At 45.5% G+C, this 17,143-nt stretch overlaps 1 protein-coding gene across 2 annotated transcripts in view; it reads left to right on the forward strand.

The window, feature by feature from the left end:
• Nucleotides 1-17,143, forward strand: part of UBE2E1 (ubiquitin conjugating enzyme E2 E1) — an 81,701-nt gene that overhangs the window by 57,892 nt on the left and 6,666 nt on the right. For both annotated transcript variants that reach the window (XM_029214834.1, XM_029214835.1), the window contains exons 4-5: nt 14,333-14,465; nt 16,197-16,344. In XM_029214834.1, coding sequence (XP_029070667.1) covers nt 14,333-14,465; nt 16,197-16,344 — 281 coding nt within the window. The remainder of the gene's footprint in view (nt 1-14,332; nt 14,466-16,196; nt 16,345-17,143) is intronic.

A 17,143-nucleotide genomic window follows, 5' to 3' on the forward strand; every position in this document is an offset into this window, starting at 1 on the left:
TGAGAGGCCCCCCTAAAAAAAAAAAAAAAAAAAAAAAAAAAAAAAAATCCCCCACTTCATATTTCATATTTGTCTATTCTTTAATCTTATTTTCCAGTCATATATGTGGGCTCTTAGCACGCATTATGTGCCCCTGAGCGAAACTCCTCACCTTGGGCTTGGAGCAATTGCTGCCTCTTCTCTTAATCAGAATTTGTCTTGCCTTTTGGCCTTTTCTGTAAAACTTATCCTGAATAGATAGGCACATCCTTCAGCAGTTAGTTCTCTGAGCGTATGTCTCATGTAAAATTGGAAATCACTAGCTGACAGTTTTGGTAGGGCCCTTTCCTGTGGGGAGAATGCTCTTTGGTATTAAATGATTAGAATCGTTTTAGGAGGCAACTGACACTAACATGAGGGAGCGCATATGCACGCCACATGTGTTCATTTACGGGCCAGAGTGTTGGCTGGCCGGTGGCCCCTGGTGAAAGTCCTGTGCATCTGCTTACCAGTCCCAGTACTGGCTGTGTGAGACTTGGGCAGCCGTGAAATGCCACACGTGAACGCTACACCTGGGCGTCTTTAGCAGCTGCCGCAGTACCTGACTCGATGAAAGCTTTTCTCTCTACTGCTCAACCAGAAGGCGTGTGTAGCTAGCAGGACAGAGATTTGGCTGTGACGTTTCGCAGTGGGAAAGAAACCAGACCCTCCCCTCCAAGTCCAGCCTTGTATTTTTGAGATACAGGGCATAGCCTCGCTCATTCAGTCTCTCAGCCCTTTGCAAATATAAACAGCCTTCTTCCACTTCTGTCCTGGCCAGCTGGGGCTGAGCAAGAAGCCAGTGACTCTCCAAATGCAGTACATAGCTGTGCTCACATCCTGACCCTGTGATTTCCTGGTGGTTCTGAGTTGCAATGGAGACGGAACAAGGAGGCTGCAGGGGCCCCGGCTTCACAGAGCACTGAGCAGGGGTGGTGGGTGGTGGTGTATCCTCAGGCGGGGGTTGACCTGCCTCTCAGCGCAAGTCAGTTCGGTGATGGCCGGCCCTCCTGGTGCCGTGTGAGCTGGAGTGGAGTGGATCGGAGCTCCGGCGCTGTGTCTGGGACCAGACGAACTTCTCAGCTGTGGAAGTAGGTGTCATGTTCTATACCTGCTTTTTAGCTTTTGTCTTCGCCTGAAGAATTGCGTTTATTTCTTTTTTCTCTTTGCAATTTAGGAGCATAACATTTGGACTGTTATTCAATTGAACTGATTCTTGTTTCCCAAAACCATCTTTGGTTTTCATTAAGCGGGGGGTTCTCATCATTTTTGGAGTTGTCACGTCATCAGCAAAATCCCCTCTCTCCACACTAAGTAGGTACTGTGTGGTGTGTATGTATTTCCAGTTAATTCATTTCTACAAATGAAGTGAATCAATTTTTGCTTTAAGAAATTTTAATAACACCTCTTAGCAGATCACAGGATTTTCTTGTTCCTGTTTAATTCCAGCCTCCATCCAAATGAGAAAGAGAAATAAAATAATAAGGTAGGAGAGGCAGACTAGTAAATGTGATTAAATGAAATTGGTGGTGAGTCTGAAGACAGATGATTTTATCAGAAGCTCCATGGGTGTAGTGGAAAGAATATCAATGTAGGAAAGCCTGGATTGCATTGGCCAGAACTGTGACTTTCTAGCTTTAGGACTTTGTACAGGCACATACATCGCTTAACCTCCTGAATCTGTTTCCCCATCTTTAAAATGGGGATAATGCTACCTTTCCTGATACAGAAGGTTTGGGTAAAGATCGAAAACATCAAAGTTTATGAAAGAATTGTGGAAATGATAATGTTTCTCTGCAAATGTTGGGTGTTTTTCTGCTTTTGATTGATGTTGGTTCTTGGAGTGGAATTTTAAATGTGCATATATTAGGTTAGAACACACCGATACCTAATAAATTCTGGAGAATTGAATTCAAACATTATTTTGCTTATTATACTTGGATAAATTTCTGTCTGCTTTATTGAGGAGTACTTTGCATACAGTTAAATCCACCCACTTCAGAGTCTTTCATGTTTTGACTCTTTAGGTACACTGAGTACTTAGATAGATATTTAGGTAAATTGAACAGATCATCTTAGCTAACAGTTGGTATGTGGTAATGTGTATGCCGAGTGGTCTATCAGATCCCCCTGCCTTGATCTGAAAAGTGTTTGCTTCCTGCTGTTGGTGTGTACGTGAGCTGCTTTGGTTTACACTGCTGGGGGGTTTGTAATCTCTCGCTGAACTAGTCTCTCAGCTCCTGGTTGGGGGCGCGGTGCAGAGGAGAGGCTAAGAGGGAGCCCCTGAGTTGAAGGGAGGAGGGAGGAGGACAGGCTGGCGGCGCCCGTCGGTCTCCAAGCTAAAGGTCAGGGGAAGCCTCTGTCATAGGGCTGTAAGTTGGAGGCAGGAGCGCTCACAGTCATTTCCTGTGAAAGACTATTTTACATATTCACCCGAAGGTGCAGTAAGTCAGTGGGTCCCTGTGGAAAATGTCCTTGGGCTCTGAAGAGCAGGAGTGAATTCGTCTGAAGTCTCCTCTGTACGACTCTGTTCTAAACCACAGGCTTTGAAAACTGGGCCTTAGTAGCCCAGATGGAGGACCCCCATCCCCTAAACCCTTAAAGGGCTCGCTTTCTCCTCAGAAGCCCTGTTTACCCCAGGGTAACCACAGTTAACTTGCCTTCTCTGTTACTCTCTCTGTTACTAGGTGGGTTAGATTCCATTTCTTCTTCTACCCTTTGTAGAACAGTAACACACTGTAATCATGAAAGTTAAAGATGATCGTTTTTAAAAATCCCAGTAATTTAGATCTGCTTAAAGGAGACAGTAAATCCGCCGCCTCTCATCCTGCAGGTGTAATCACTGCTAACAGTCTGGTTGTGTGGTGTGTCCTATAAAAAATGAGACTGCGTTACATACTCTTAGGGAACCTGCTTTTTCAGTTACGTGCGTTATGGATTTCTTTAAACCCTGTTCAGGATGCATACTTCATCTCATTTAAGAGCTGTAGAGTGTACCGTTATATGCTTTACCACGATTTATTTAACCTATCTTTTAGTGATAATTCAGCTCGTTCCAAATTTTTTTTTATCATACATAAGGTTCTCATAAATATCCTAATACTGTAGCCATGTGCACATGTCCAGTTATTTCCTTAGGTTAAGTTCTGAGAAGCAGAATCTCTGCGTCAAAGGGTATACTGGATTTATATTTGAATATCTTGTACCTAATCACAGCCTAAAAGAGCTACTAACTTACTGTCCCACAAACAGTGGAAGTGAGCGCCTGTTTCCTCATAAGTTAACACAGAAGGTTTTCAGTGTTTTAAATTTTTGCCAGTCCTTAGAGGTAAAATGTGTCTCATGTTTAATTTGCATTTCTTTGAGTCTAAGCAAGATTGACAGTTTGTTTATTGGCCATAAGGGTTTCTTTTGAGAAATGCCTGTGTACTTTCATCCATTGCTGTTAGTATGTTCAACGTTTTCCCAAAGTCAGGATATTAACCCTCGATCACGTACCCCAGCCTTTGATAAACTGTTGATGACATCTTTCTCTTAAGGGTCTTCGGTTTTGTGTAGCCACATACGTTCATCTTTCCCTGTGTGTGTGTGTAACTTCATTGGTGTCTCAGCCTTGGTTCCCGCAGAAGGAGACTCTTGAGATGAGAGTTCGAGCACAAGTAGTTTTTGTAGTGTAAGGAACAAAGGTAGAGGTGGGGAGTGAGACGGAAGGAAAGACTGCCCGTGAAGGACGGACGCCTACTTGCCAGCTCCCACCGTGCGAGGTGCCGCAGGGGACACTGGAGAACTGTCCAGCCAGCACTCCGCCGATGGCTGAGGATGCTCTTGAGGAGTGTTCGGTAGTTTATTCCTGCCTTACGAGAACATCGCAAACTAAACGCTGTGAAACAGCTTCCAGCATGTGTGTCTGCAGGCTTCCTGACGGCTGTCGGCCGGGCTGCGGAGGCTCGGGCCTGAGGGCAGGGACGCCGAGCCTTCCCAGGCCTCCCGCGCTTGCTGCGGTTTGTCCGCAGCGTCCCAGTGTTCAGGTGCCCGGTAGTTCAGGTTTTCCTAGGTGCACAGAGAGAGTGCCAGACAGCTGCGGCGGAGGGGGGTCTCACCACCAAAAGAAAGGACCCAGCTTGGGGAGTCTCGCTGTGCCACTTAGCTGTCACTCTGGCCGGCCCTATTCAGAGGGAGGGGAATTGGACTCCGCCGCTGGGAGCGGTGTCAGAGGATGGGTGGATCGTGTTGTACAAGTGCCACAGGTTGTTACTTAGCTGCACTTCCTGCCTGCTGGCCCCGACCGAGCAGCTTTTAGGCACCAAGTCGCAGACGGGCAGCTGGGAGTGGACCGGAGCCGGAACGGCGAGGCAGGAGGCTGTGCGTGAGACGCTGGCGGCCTCTGTGCAGGGCGGCAGGTTGAGAGGTCCCCAGCCCCACATAGCAGACTCCTCGCTCACATTGCTTTCTAGGTCCTGTTGAAAGCTCTTAGGGTGTTTTCTGTTTTGTTTTGTTTTTTAAATATCTGATGGGAGTAAGAGTCAAACACTTATTTTAGTGGTTAGCCAATTGTGCTAATATTATTTTAAAATAATCTACCCAACAGTTCTCAGACTTTTTAAAAAGTTTCAGGACCCCGTTACGTTCTTAAAAAATTATTACGAATAGCAACAAAGCTCTTGTTTATGTGGTTAATAATTATGGATTTTTGCTGCATTCAAAATTATAGCTGAAACATTAAAAATATTAATAGTTCATTTAAAAATCATAAAAGACAGGTTCACATGTAACTCTATTTTCCAAATCTAAAAAAACCTAGAAGAGTGACAGTGTTTTATATATTTGCAAATTGCTTTAATGTCTGACTTGAGAAAACAGCTGGATTACCCTATCTGCTTCTGCATTCAGACTGTCCCCATATCACCCCTCGTGTAGTCTCAGGAAAACTTCACGGTGCAAATGGGGGAGATAGAGAGGGAAAAAAGGCCAGTCACGTGTTAGAATTAGGAAAGTAGTCGTGCTCTGTGGGCCTGTTGAAGGGGTCTCGGGGAAACTGCCGATATGGCCTTTTTGCCTGATGATGTCAACGCCAGCTTGAGCTGAAGGCGTTTTTACCCTCCAAACCCACCTGGGTTCTGTGCTGAGGGAAGAGGTAGGGGCTGGACCTAGGATGGGGAACACCTGCTTGGGGTGTTGTACTCAAGAGTCCCGGAAAGAGGGTGCAGGTTGAGGATGGAGACCCAGCGGCAAGATTGCTAGAAGTAGGAGACCGCGGGGGAGTCTGCTCCAAACTGATGGGCCAGTGCAGGAATGTGGTCTGAGATCCCCTCATACGTTGATTAACCATGTAACCTCCAAAGTGGAACACTTTAAAGGACAGTAAAAATTTTAAATTATTATTAAATAAAAGCTGTATCGGACAATAAAATAATTATATAATTCACACCACGTAATAAGCGACCCCCAAAAATCCCCTGCAGCAGGATAGTTCAGGCAAGTCTGTCTCTGGTGGACGGCGAGCCTCGTTTCGTGAGCGCTTCCACTTAACGTCACTGCCCACGTTTCCCACTGTGAGGCCGTCCCCTGCTTGCCCACCTGCAGTCGGAGGTGGGCAGCAGCTGCCGCGTGGAGCCTGCACAGAAGGTGATGAGAGTGAGTGGATAGGAAACCTTTATGAGAGAGCTCTGTAGCCAAAGATGTGTTCCAGAGTCTTTTCTTGGAATTGAGTGGAACCTGGTAAGTTCTTTGTTGAGAATTTTGGTGTCCTTTAAATAGCTCTTCCTTGTGGCACTATTGCTTTTGAGCATCGGCGCTAAGGTGTGGAGGGTCCAGGTGTTAACAAGTGTGCCTTATCCCCCCAGAAGTCTAAATGAGAGGCTCTCTTTCCCCCCAACTGCCTCTCATTTACCCACGATAGAGTCACCATCCCGACAGGTGAGCTGGCTGTGCTTAGTAGACCCTGTGGACTGATGAATGTAAGAGCCAGGCTAATATAACTGATTTCTGTTTACAGTCGCCCCTTGAACAACGCAGTGGTTGGGGGGGTCCCAAGTATAACGTTCGACTCCCCCCAGAACTCAACTACTAATAGCCTGCTGGTGACCGGGAGCCTTACCAATAACATCGACATCGATCAACACATATTTTGTATGTTGTATGTGTATATACATTTATTTTATGCCTTCGTGACATACCTAATTTGTCCTTAATTTTTTCGCTATTTCTAGGCTATGCAGTTCGGCTGCGAGTTTTTTTGAAATTGTCGCAGATCCCCCCAGATTTTTTTAATATATTGATTGAAAAAAATACACACATAAGCGGACCCTCACAGTTAAAGCTCGTGTTGTTCGATGGTCAGCGGTACTCAGTTTTACGTCAGTATATGCTGAGGTAAGCACTGCACCTGAAAACTCAGGACTCAGCCACGTGACTCTACGGCTTCTTTTAGTGGCAATAGGGGAGTAAGAGCCTTAGAACTTGACCTGCTCTGACCATTTCTCTTACCTCTCTGGGGGAAAAAACCAAATTAGAATTGTTCTAAGTCAGGCTTGTGTGGCTCCTGCAGAAAAGAGCTCTAGGCTGATCCACTTTAATCCTGAATAGCACCTGTTTAACGTGGTATAGGAACACGGCTTGTGAGACACGGGGCGTGCTGATCTTTCAGTTCTCTGCACTCTTTCCTGTGTCGTTCTCCCCGCCTCCCCAGTCTGATGTTGTAGTCCCTTGACTTGGGACTAGTTTATCATTTCACTTGCTCGCTACCTACCCCGCACTCTATACCCAAGAGTTCAGAAGTTAAAGCACGATTCTTGGCTCAGTTAACTAAAAACTCTCATTACTCAGCCGTCCCCCGTTGGGAGTAAGGAACCCCTGAGGGCCATGGTTTTTTAGGTCTGCAGTTCTTTCACTATCCCTAAGGGGGTCTCTTTCAAATTATCTTGAAACTAGTTTTAACTAATTTTCTTCTAAAAATTGTGTCTTTATGTGCATCTGATTTTTTTTTCAATATTGGAATGTGAATTTCCAGAAGGACCTGTGGCTTTTTTCTAAAGCAGTTGTGTAAGATAAAACTGTAATTGAATGGCTAGCGGGGCAGGATTGAGCTTTCGTGGTGTTTTGTTATTTCACCTAATTTGGAAACGTTGTCATATAACCCTAAACAGTGGTACGTATTTTGACCAGTTAATTAAACACTGTTAACCACTATCAGGCCTACAGACCTGTAGTATGTGTGGGAAATTACTAATCTCTAGAGACTTACAATCTGATGTAAGAGAGGTCGTGCACCCACATAGCTGTAGCAGTCTGTGTAAATCATCCACAGACAAATCTGTTCTCTTGTGAGAACAGGACTTCGGGGGGTTTTGTGGGAAGGCTTCCTGGGGGACATGGATCGTGTTGTTTTCGATCCCGAGTTTGAGTTCGTTTCCCTCCCATATGTAGGAAAATGTACCCCCTATTTGGACCCACTCTCTTCCAGAGTAACTGCCTAGACACACAGGGATACCACTGATGTGAGTTCTTACCCACGTGGGCACCAGCTTTTCTGGGGAGTACTTTAGGTTGGCCCTTGGCCTAGAAGTTCTTTATGAGGGACAGTAGCCAGAACGGTGTGTGCGAAGCAGCCCTGCCTTGTCCTCGTGTGAGGAGGCCTCTCAGAGCTACCAGGAAGGATGCACAGGGGAGTGCCCCAATTCTTCATAGCGCTGCCCAGGCCGCGTCACTAGCCTGCTGGTCACTTGAGTGAGATCTGCTGATCTTTCTTTCACATTCCTTCTGCCACTCACTTCTAGGTTACGTGGTTACTGTTTTACGAAGGGATGCCCAGGACAACACAGTTTTTGGTTTTGCTTTTATAAAATTCCTCTGGGTGTGTGAAGCAGATCTCACGGAGAAGGCGGCTTTCATTCCCTAGAGCGTCTGTCTGTTGAGAGGTAGTTGTGGGAGATGAGGATTCCCTCTGGTAAATTGATAAAACAGATTCATGCTATTTTATCGTATTCTTCTTGAATTTCTTAGGAAAAGGAGAGTAAATTAAGAATGGATTTTGAGTAGTATGCTTTGTTGTAGGGAGCGTAGATTGGATTGTGGATCTCTTCCTATAAGCATTTTCTAAGTTCTGTGTGTATGGTATTGATTTTACAGTCTTAACAGAGCAAGGCATCACCAGGGTTAATACTTGTTTCTTACTGCAGAGAATTACAGACAGACAAGGAGAGAGCTAGATAATACAAATAAATGGTCATCTGAGTCTAGAAGATTGGAAAGGAGAGTTGCTGTTCATTGCCACTTAGTTTCTCCATAGCTGGCTTCTCAAGCTTTAATGCGGTTAGGCATCATTTGGAGTCTTTGTTAAAATGCAAATTCTGATGCCTTAGGTCTGGGGTGGAGTCTGAGAGTCTGCATTTCTAACAAACACCCAGGGGATGCTGGTGTTGCTTTATTCAGGGACCCCATTTTGAGTAGCAAGGGTCTATAGAACACTAGAACACGTGCAAATCTAACTTTTTTGGTTTGGTTTTGTTTTGTTTTGTTTTGGCCGAGCTGCGCCTGCCTTTGCCTTTGGGGATCTCAGTTCCCCCGACCAGGGATGGAACCTGGGCCACGGCAGTGAAAGCGCCGAATCCTAACCACCAGGGAAGTCCCGCAAACCTAACTTATAATAATGACAGCCATATATGTGGAATGTTTTTTCTGTACCAGGCACTGAGCAGTGGGACAGAGACCAGAGGGTGGGCACTGGAGTCTGACAGTAGGGGTTCAAGCTGAAGCTCTTCTCTTTCCTATCTGATTTTGGGCACATTTTCGCTAAGGCAGGATTCTCAGCCTTGGCACTGTTGACCTTTTGGCCAAGAGAATTCTCTATTGCGGGGGCTCTCCGGGGCATCGTGGTATGTTGAGCAGCACCTAGCATCTACCCACAAGGTGCCAGTAGCGCCCCCCGCGCCCCATCCTGTTGTGACATCCAAAACTGCCTCGGAGGCAGCATCACCCCCCCCCCCCCCGCCCGCCCGCCGTGGGGAACCACTGCTCTAAGGCTGCTGTTGAAATGGGGGAATTGGGGGATTTTGTGACGTGCGTGATGCACTTTACATAAGCAACTAGTTTTGCTTTATCATGTCGCTCCTACAGAGAAGAGGAGGAAAGACACGTGGACTAGCCAGTCCGCAGTCGCTGCCGCATCCCGTTTCCTGGGGACTATCGTTGGATACTCCAAGTGCCAGTTCTTTATTTTTATGAAACGTTACTCACTGTACTGTGGGATAATAGCAGGGATTCCTTGGGATGTTTAGGTGGGAAGAACCGAGCTGGTAACCAGCTGGTCCTGAGCCCCTCCCCTTTCTCGGGGTGCGCCGGCACACGCTCCCGGCCTGCTGCTGCCGTCCACACGGTCGCCTGCGGCGTGTTTCTTATCTTTCTGTCTCCGGACCTCTCATCCCTCACTTTTTTCTGGGGTGTGAGACTAGATAACGAAGTCGTCTTTCAGGATTATGCCTAAAAGAACATCTGAGTTAGGGTTTTCTATGTTTGTAAGCAAGGGTCATCTCTCCCAATAACAATTAAAAAATTGATCAGGTAGAAATACCATTTCTTAAAATCGATTATAATTTTTGCCTTGCTTTCAGGATATTCTTTATAAGAAATCGGTGATACCTTTTGAAAACTGAAGTGCAACTTTGGTTTCTAACTGTTGAAATGGAAGCTAAGTCTTTAATAAACTAATACTGAGGATGGGAATGGGGGAGGATGGAGAAAAGCATCATTTTAAGACAAAACAAAACGAAGCTTAAACGTTGGCTTGTGCAGTTTTCTTGGAGAAGTCGGTCCAGAGGGCACATTTAGATGCCAGTAGTTAGACTGCTCTAATGACAGTTTTTAAGAGTTGGTTTTATTAATTTCTTTGGATGATACCTTAAATGACTTGTTAATTACTTTTTATACTGTTCAGATTCTATTTAGGACCATATGTGCTAAGCGTTAGTTACACCCGTCAGCAGCTCTGTGCTTCGTGTAGCTCCCCAGAGAGTATCTGGGAGACAGGAGAGCTGCAGCGTTTAGCGGCCCTTCCCAGCGCTCACTGCCGGGGAGGCCCTCGAAGGCCGGAGGCCTGGACCACGGTGAGTGCCTGCCAGCCGGCGGGCTTCATACGACCCCCGCTCCCACTGTTGATGGGTCCGTAGGGCATCAGAAACCACTACAGAAATAAGAAAATACTGTGTCAAAAGTAGAAGTTACTATCATTTTTCTTAAAATGTTTACTGCGGCTGTATTTATTTTGACCAGAAGGGAAAAAACAGAATTAAGGGCACAGACAGTTCTTTCTTTTTGCCTTGTATAAGAGTTCTGTGTGTTACACTTTTTTTTTTTTTCCCTTGGCTGTTCCGCGACCAGGGATTGAACCCCGACCCTCGGCAGTGAAAGCGCGGAGTCCTAAACCACTGGACCACCAGGGAATTCTTTTGAAAAGTGTTTGTGTTGCAGATAAATGTTATGTCCCTGTTTAACAGAATCTGGAAGGTAAAGGCACGGGCTCGTTTTCCCTTCTCAGTCTCAGCTGCCTGCAGAGATTCCAATCACAGTTGGGTTTCACTGTCTCCAAACAGGGATGTGTATTTTTTGTTGTTGTTCCCATCTTTCCTTAATGTCTTAAATTCAGTCCCCCCATCTCCCAATTCAGAAGTTTCCATCCCTTCTAATCACTTAGACTGATTAGATAATACTTCAACCGGTATTTAAAATTGGAGTTACGTTTCTTATTGTGAAACCAGAAGTATCTTCTGCTACAGGGAGGGGGTTGGAAGGCAGGGGAAGGCATGTGCTGACCTGAGGGGTCCAGCCGGTCACTTTATGGAGGGAGGGGTGGGGTGCTTGGACACACTCCCCCCGGAACAGCCTCACGTAGCTTCTCCCTGACGGTGGCCTTCTGAGAGCCAGGGACTTGTGCCCTCGCCCCCTCCCGTGCCCCCCGCCCCCTGCCATGGGTCTGTCTACCCACCTTCTGGACAAGTAGAGCCCAACTTTTCCAGTGAGAATTGGAAGGAAGGGGGAAAAAAACCCAAAAGTTTTGCAGGCCCCATATCATAATTTTTGTTTTATTCTGTGATTAAGAAAATGCATAAGACAAAAAGCTACGTGGATTCATCCAATAACAGCCTCTGAATAGCTGAAGTTTTTATTCAGGCAGCGTTGCTTGGTCTTTCCAGTGGGTTCTCAGACCCCTCACAGTAACTTCCAAGCCTCCTGGTTGAGGACCCACAGGTTAGGGATCTATGCGGTTGAATCTCTTGCAAAGCTTTAGCATTTCAACTACATTGGATATTGTTTCACTCATTACTTTTCTTACTATAACCCACCTTCATTCTCCACTTTTTTGAAGCTTATGTTGTGTACTTGATTCTTGAACTCTCTTTCTCCATACTTTTTTCTGAACTTTCGGGAAGGTTCACAGCCGAACTGAAAGCTGATTGCAGACAAGTAGCGATCCTGATTTGGATTTCTAGCTGTATCACAGGTGACAAGCGTGAAATGTTAAAGCTCGCGTTCTCAGCTGATCGTCCTACTCCCAGTAACCTGTACAAGGGGGTCCCAAATGCAGACCACCTGCTCAGAGGTCCCCAGAGGAGCTTTTTAAATATGTAGATTCTCGGGTTTAAGCTCAGGAGGCCTGGGCTTAAAGGTCAGGAATCTGTAATTTTTAAAGTTCCATAGATTATTTTGATGATGAAATTTCTGTACAGTCATAAAATCTGCTTGTAGTAGCATGTTGTTAGACCTTTGTTCTTCTTTTATCGTTTTTTCTGTACTAAGGGGCCAGCGGAATTGGGCCTCTGCGAACATATCCCCGCCAGGGTTGGACTGACTTTACTGTTACTTTTTTCTGGGTCTCTCAGCGTCACCAGGCTGACTGGGGAAAACAGTATGGCTGCTGATGCGCTAGTGTTCTGGGTGGCCTAGCTTCTGCTCTTGGCCTTGGTTCCTGTCTGTAAGAAGAGGGGTTCACAGTAAATGATAGCCTCCTGCCTTTAAGTCTTAGATGCCGTGAGTTCTTATCCAGTTGGATAAGAGAGAATAGCTTGTCTTTTTATCCGCAGCCTCTGTGTCAGTTCATCTTCATCTGCTCAGTGCACTTTTCAGTTAACTCCAGGCTGGCAGTCAGGTATCATAGCTGCGTCAGCCATGGCTTGTGGACTTTCTGTTCAAGCACACATGCTGGATGCAGACATGTAAGCAGGCCAGCAAACTTCAGATGGCCAAGGACCAGTTCTAATCTCAGGCTATGAAGCAGCAGCAATCAGAGTTGCATCCTTTCACTTGGAGGGGTTACTGCATGTTTTTAGAGGGAGAGGGTGGGTTAAGAGCGCTCCCTACCTTGCACCTTCTGAGAACCGTGGTCAGATGTCACGCAGAATCGGAAGTCGGGGAGTCGTCTTTTTTTTTTTTTTTTTTAAACTCGAAGATTGGTGTCTGCATATACGTGTGACTTAATATTAGAGACGGTGTTAATTAAACGAGCTCTCTTCCCATATCTGTCCAGTGTAAAACAGGTTTTTAATAGTTGTTGGGAATACCCATCACAAGGATATATTCATGGACCATAGTATTTGAGCCAGTGGGAATAATCAGATAATTGGAAACGGAGGTGACAGCTGCCATTTAACGGGAGATTACTGTGGGCCTGTTGTTCTGCAGAGATAGTCATGCGTGCCCCCCCCCCCCCATATTATCAGTATTTTAGTTCTCAGAACATTCCTGTGAGGTGGGTGCTCGAAGCTGAGTAACTTGCTCGAGGTCACACAGCCAGCAAGTGCTCAGTGAGTGTCTGAACGATTTCTACCTCTTGACCAGTTTGGGCCCTAACCCTCCCCATTGGCCCCTATCCTTTGTCCGTATCTTCTCCCTCCTTTTTTGCCACAGCATGTTTTCCCCCCGAACCTGTTTTCTTCGGGTTCTCTTTTACAAGCTCATTCCCCTAACCTATGTTGCTGTTGTTTCTCCCACTCCAAACTTCAGGTTGAAAGAAAAAAATCTCTGGTGGGTTTGAGGAAAGTATAGGGCCACAGGTAGGTTTTCTCTTTTCCTTTTTTTCCCCCTCTCCCTTCCCCTTCATCTCCTCTTTCTCTTAGAAGGACTTGAACCCTATCTCTAACCAGTTAGCAGCGGGCATGTTGAAGACAAGCAGTTCTTGTCTTGTGCGTTAGGGAACCTTGGCATCTAGCATCTGCGTTGGGCATGGGCCGTCCGTGAGTGTGTGGGGAGTGGATCCAGTTCACACCATACGTTTGTTGAAAAGAGCCTTGCCTGCTCTGTAGAAAGTATGCTGTGTATCCACTGGGATCTACAAGCCTCTCCAAGCGAAGACCTTTTGTTGTTTGGCCAAAACACACTGCTGTCCTCGAAGCGGCTGTTAATAGGCTTGAGCGTCTCAAGTGAAGCCGTGTCAGCGAAGCCGTCCACGCCGTTACACGTTACCCCGCGCTGCGGGCAGGTCTGTCTGCATCGGCACCGAGACCGTCGCCCAGACTTTGCGTCTTCTCTCTCGGTAGCGGAGCTTTACGCTTACTTGTGTGGACAGATGTGTTAGCTAGCCCTCGGAGGTCTTGCTTGTATTTTTGTTTATTAATATGCTTGACTACAGAGCACTCTGTGAGCCGACACAGTGCTGTGGCTATGCGTGAAGAGCGCTGATCTCACAGGTGAGGGTAGCTTAACGTGTAGAGAGAGAACCTGAGTGTGGAATCTAATGTGTGCAGAAGTGAAAACTCAATGACTGGTAACCGGATCCTTTGTCCCCTTCCTGCCCCGCCCAGCACGGTTTCTGCTGTAAAGAGAACTGCAATCTGTTGGACTCCTTTTAGGGTAAGATCATGGAGAAACAAGGACAAGGAGGAAGAGCCCCAGGCAAAGGGTCAGAAAGGAAGCTTTGGTGCTTTAAAATGGTCCTCAAAGATGATGTAGCCGTGAGCAAAACTTTGTCACTAATTTAATGAGTTCTGGTGTGCTGAGAGGCGTTCCTCTTTTTGTAAAGTATCGTTTACGTTTACATTTTCTTATGATGTATCAAGGAGAGGGTTTGAGAAGTGAGGGGTTTATTGCTTTTTCACGGTTAAGCGGGCATAGACTGGTTTCAGCGTCCTTTTTTACCATATACTTGACCTAAGGCTTGTTGGAGGCCTGCATCAGAGAGGCCTGTCTGAAAAATACCTGTGTTTTGTGGAGAGAATCCACACACCAAACAAAAAGGAAGGAGAGGCGACCTTTCCCCCTTTGGGGACACACTGTAAACATGGGGATGCCCCGCCATCTACTCACCTTCTGGTGTATTATTTCACAGCGCTGGTCCCAAAGGCGATAACATCTATGAATGGAGATCAACCATCCTAGGGCCTCCAGGGTCCGTGTATGAGGGTGGTGTGTTCTTCCTTGATATCACTTTCACACCAGAATATCCCTTCAAGCCTCCAAAGGTAAGAAATTCCCCCTGATTTATGCTAAAATTTACATACTCCCATGAAAGGTTATTCAGGCTTTTAAAATTGAGTTGTTAATCGCAAAAAAATAGATTTCTGTTGTATCTTGACAAATCTCTAAGTACACTTGAACGTACAGAAAACACTTCTTTGGGTTGACTTTGCCTCTTTTGGCATTTCTAAGAGTACATGCTTTGTTTTGATGGGGCTTAAAATCCTGCTAATATTTATAGTAACACAGTCAGCAACCTATAAATAATTCCCTATTTCCCACTCAACAGAAAAAGTTTCTGAACAGATAAAAATGGTGTCAGAATATCCACGCACTAAAGCAGTTAGAGAATCTCCTACCAAACAAGCCTTGGATTCCGCTCCTTGTCATCTTTTGGTCTTGTTCAGATCCTGCCCCAAGCTTGCGCTTTCTCGTCTAGGATGGGCAGGGGTTGCTCAGTCACTGTCTCCTGTAACACTCAATACTGTGATTCTCATTCGCCCAGTCGGAAGGAAAACCTCTTCTCGGGGATGGGGTGGACTGCTAGGGAAAAAGGTACAATTGCAGCCCAAGAGGTGACCGCAAGTCTGTCACTTAAAAAAAAAAAAAAAAAGTGGTAAAGTGATAGGGTTTTTTCACTTTTGAATGAGTCAGTATATTTCACAAATAAAAAGTAGGAGACCAGACAAAGTAACCCAGGTTCGTGGGGCTGTTGATTCGTCTGCTGCTGTGGTCCTTACCCACTTGTAGCTCCTTACCTGTGGAGATTCCGTTTAAGTGAATTCTCTGATTTAGGTAGGCACGATTATCTGCAAGATCTGATATATAAAGGTCAGAAAAAGCTGAAACGAACTTCATCTTCCAATATATTTTTCAGCCTTTTAGGTGTGTGATCATTGTTTGCTAAGCACTTTGTCTTTATGTACCCACTGTGTGTGTTTGAATTAGATTCTAAAGCTTGCTTTGAGGCCATGTAGTACTACCAGCTAACACAAGAGGTCAGCAAACAATTAGCTGTTCAAACTTGGAAACGTTTGGAAAATACTTAATACATTAAAACTGCTAAAGATGAATTCAAGAACTATACAGGGAACTATATCCGATCTCCTGGGATAAACCATAATGGAAAAGACTATTTAAAAAAGAACGTGGGGCTTCCCTGGTGGCGCCAGTGGTCGAGAGTCCGCCTGCCGATGCAGGGGACACGGGTTCGTGCCCCGGTCCGGGAAGATCCCACATGCCGCGGAGCGGCTGGGCCCGTGAGCCGTGGCCGCTGAGCCTGCGCGTCCGGAGCCTGTGCTCCGCAACGGGAGAGGCCACAACAGCGAGAGGCCCGCGTACCGCAAAAAAAAAAAAACAAAAAAAAATATATAACTGAGTCACTCTGCTGTGCAGAGATTAGCACAGCATTGTAAATCAACTATACTTCAATTTAAAAAAAAAAATTGAGGTTACCTTGCTTTTTGTTGATGGATATTACTTTTTAAATGAAATTGAAAATCCCTGAGATTGTATCAGTGAACACTTTCTAATCTCAATTTCATGAAATAGTCTCTTACCCTATCTCTTATCAGCAGCCTTAGTTAAACTGTTTTAAAAACAGTTCACTTTTTAAAAAGACCAAGTGTCTCTTTCTTTAAAAGTTTTAATTAGGACCATTTAATTGAAGAGGCGATTTAGTAAAAAGTTTCATTGTTTGCTGTTCAGATTTCATTTAACACTGTCTTGTTTTTTAGGTTACATTTCGGACAAGAATCTATCACTGTAATATTAACAGTCAAGGAGTTATTTGCTTGGACATATTGAAAGATAACTGGAGTCCAGCACTAACCATTTCTAAAGTCCTTCTTTCTATCTGCTCACTTCTTACAGACTGTAATCCTGGTAAGGTTAATAATTCTTTACCTTGTTTTATTCCTCCTCACCTGGAAAATGGTTATTTTCCACGTAAACCAAGATTTTCTAAAGATAAAGTTCAGATTTTATTTTTGAACGGGCTTTCAAGGGACAGAAACTCATTGCTTTTCAAAGCAAGTTCTTATCAAGAGTTCAATCTACTAGGTGAAAAATGCAGCGGACTTCACCATTACTTGACGTGTTCTAGCAACAAGGTGTTATAAACTGAAGACTTACAAAAGATTGCCTTAGGTTTTTTACATCTTCATTCTCTGCCCTTTACTTTTTTTCCCCTTTTTGCGTGTTTCCCATACAGAAACGGCACGCACACTTGTGAATGTTGAGTCACCCACCCTCTGCCTGCGGGTCTGCTCAGCACCTGCCCACAACTGCTTACTGACGTGGCGTTGTTTCTCTGCTGTACACTTAGTGATTACCAGACTGTGGTTTCGTCTGGGCCTTAATTTCCTCTTATTAAAAACTTTTTTTCTAGATAAAGAAATATAAATTTAATTACTGAAGATTTTATTTAGGTTTCAGAGCAACACTGTACTTAATCGGAAGTACAGGTTTTGACCTGGCAGCTTTGGGTCTTTGCGGGTCAACAGAGTAGAGAGGTAAACAGCGTTCGCTTGCAGTAGCCCTGAGGACTTCACAGCGCTCAGTGTCACAAGTGGTGCCATCGAGCAGGTGGTCCTGTGAACACGGCTGGGTGTTCACTGCAGCCTAGGGCCTTGCGCGTCCCGTGCCCTGACACGCAGGAGCAAAACCCTTCCCGTGGGGGGGG

The sequence above is a fragment of the Monodon monoceros genome, unplaced genomic scaffold (assembly GCF_005190385.1).
Source record: "Monodon monoceros isolate NGI ecotype Baffin Bay Population unplaced genomic scaffold, NGI_Narwhal_1 Super_Scaffold_11, whole genome shotgun sequence".
Taxonomy (NCBI): domain Eukaryota; kingdom Metazoa; phylum Chordata; class Mammalia; order Artiodactyla; family Monodontidae; genus Monodon; species Monodon monoceros.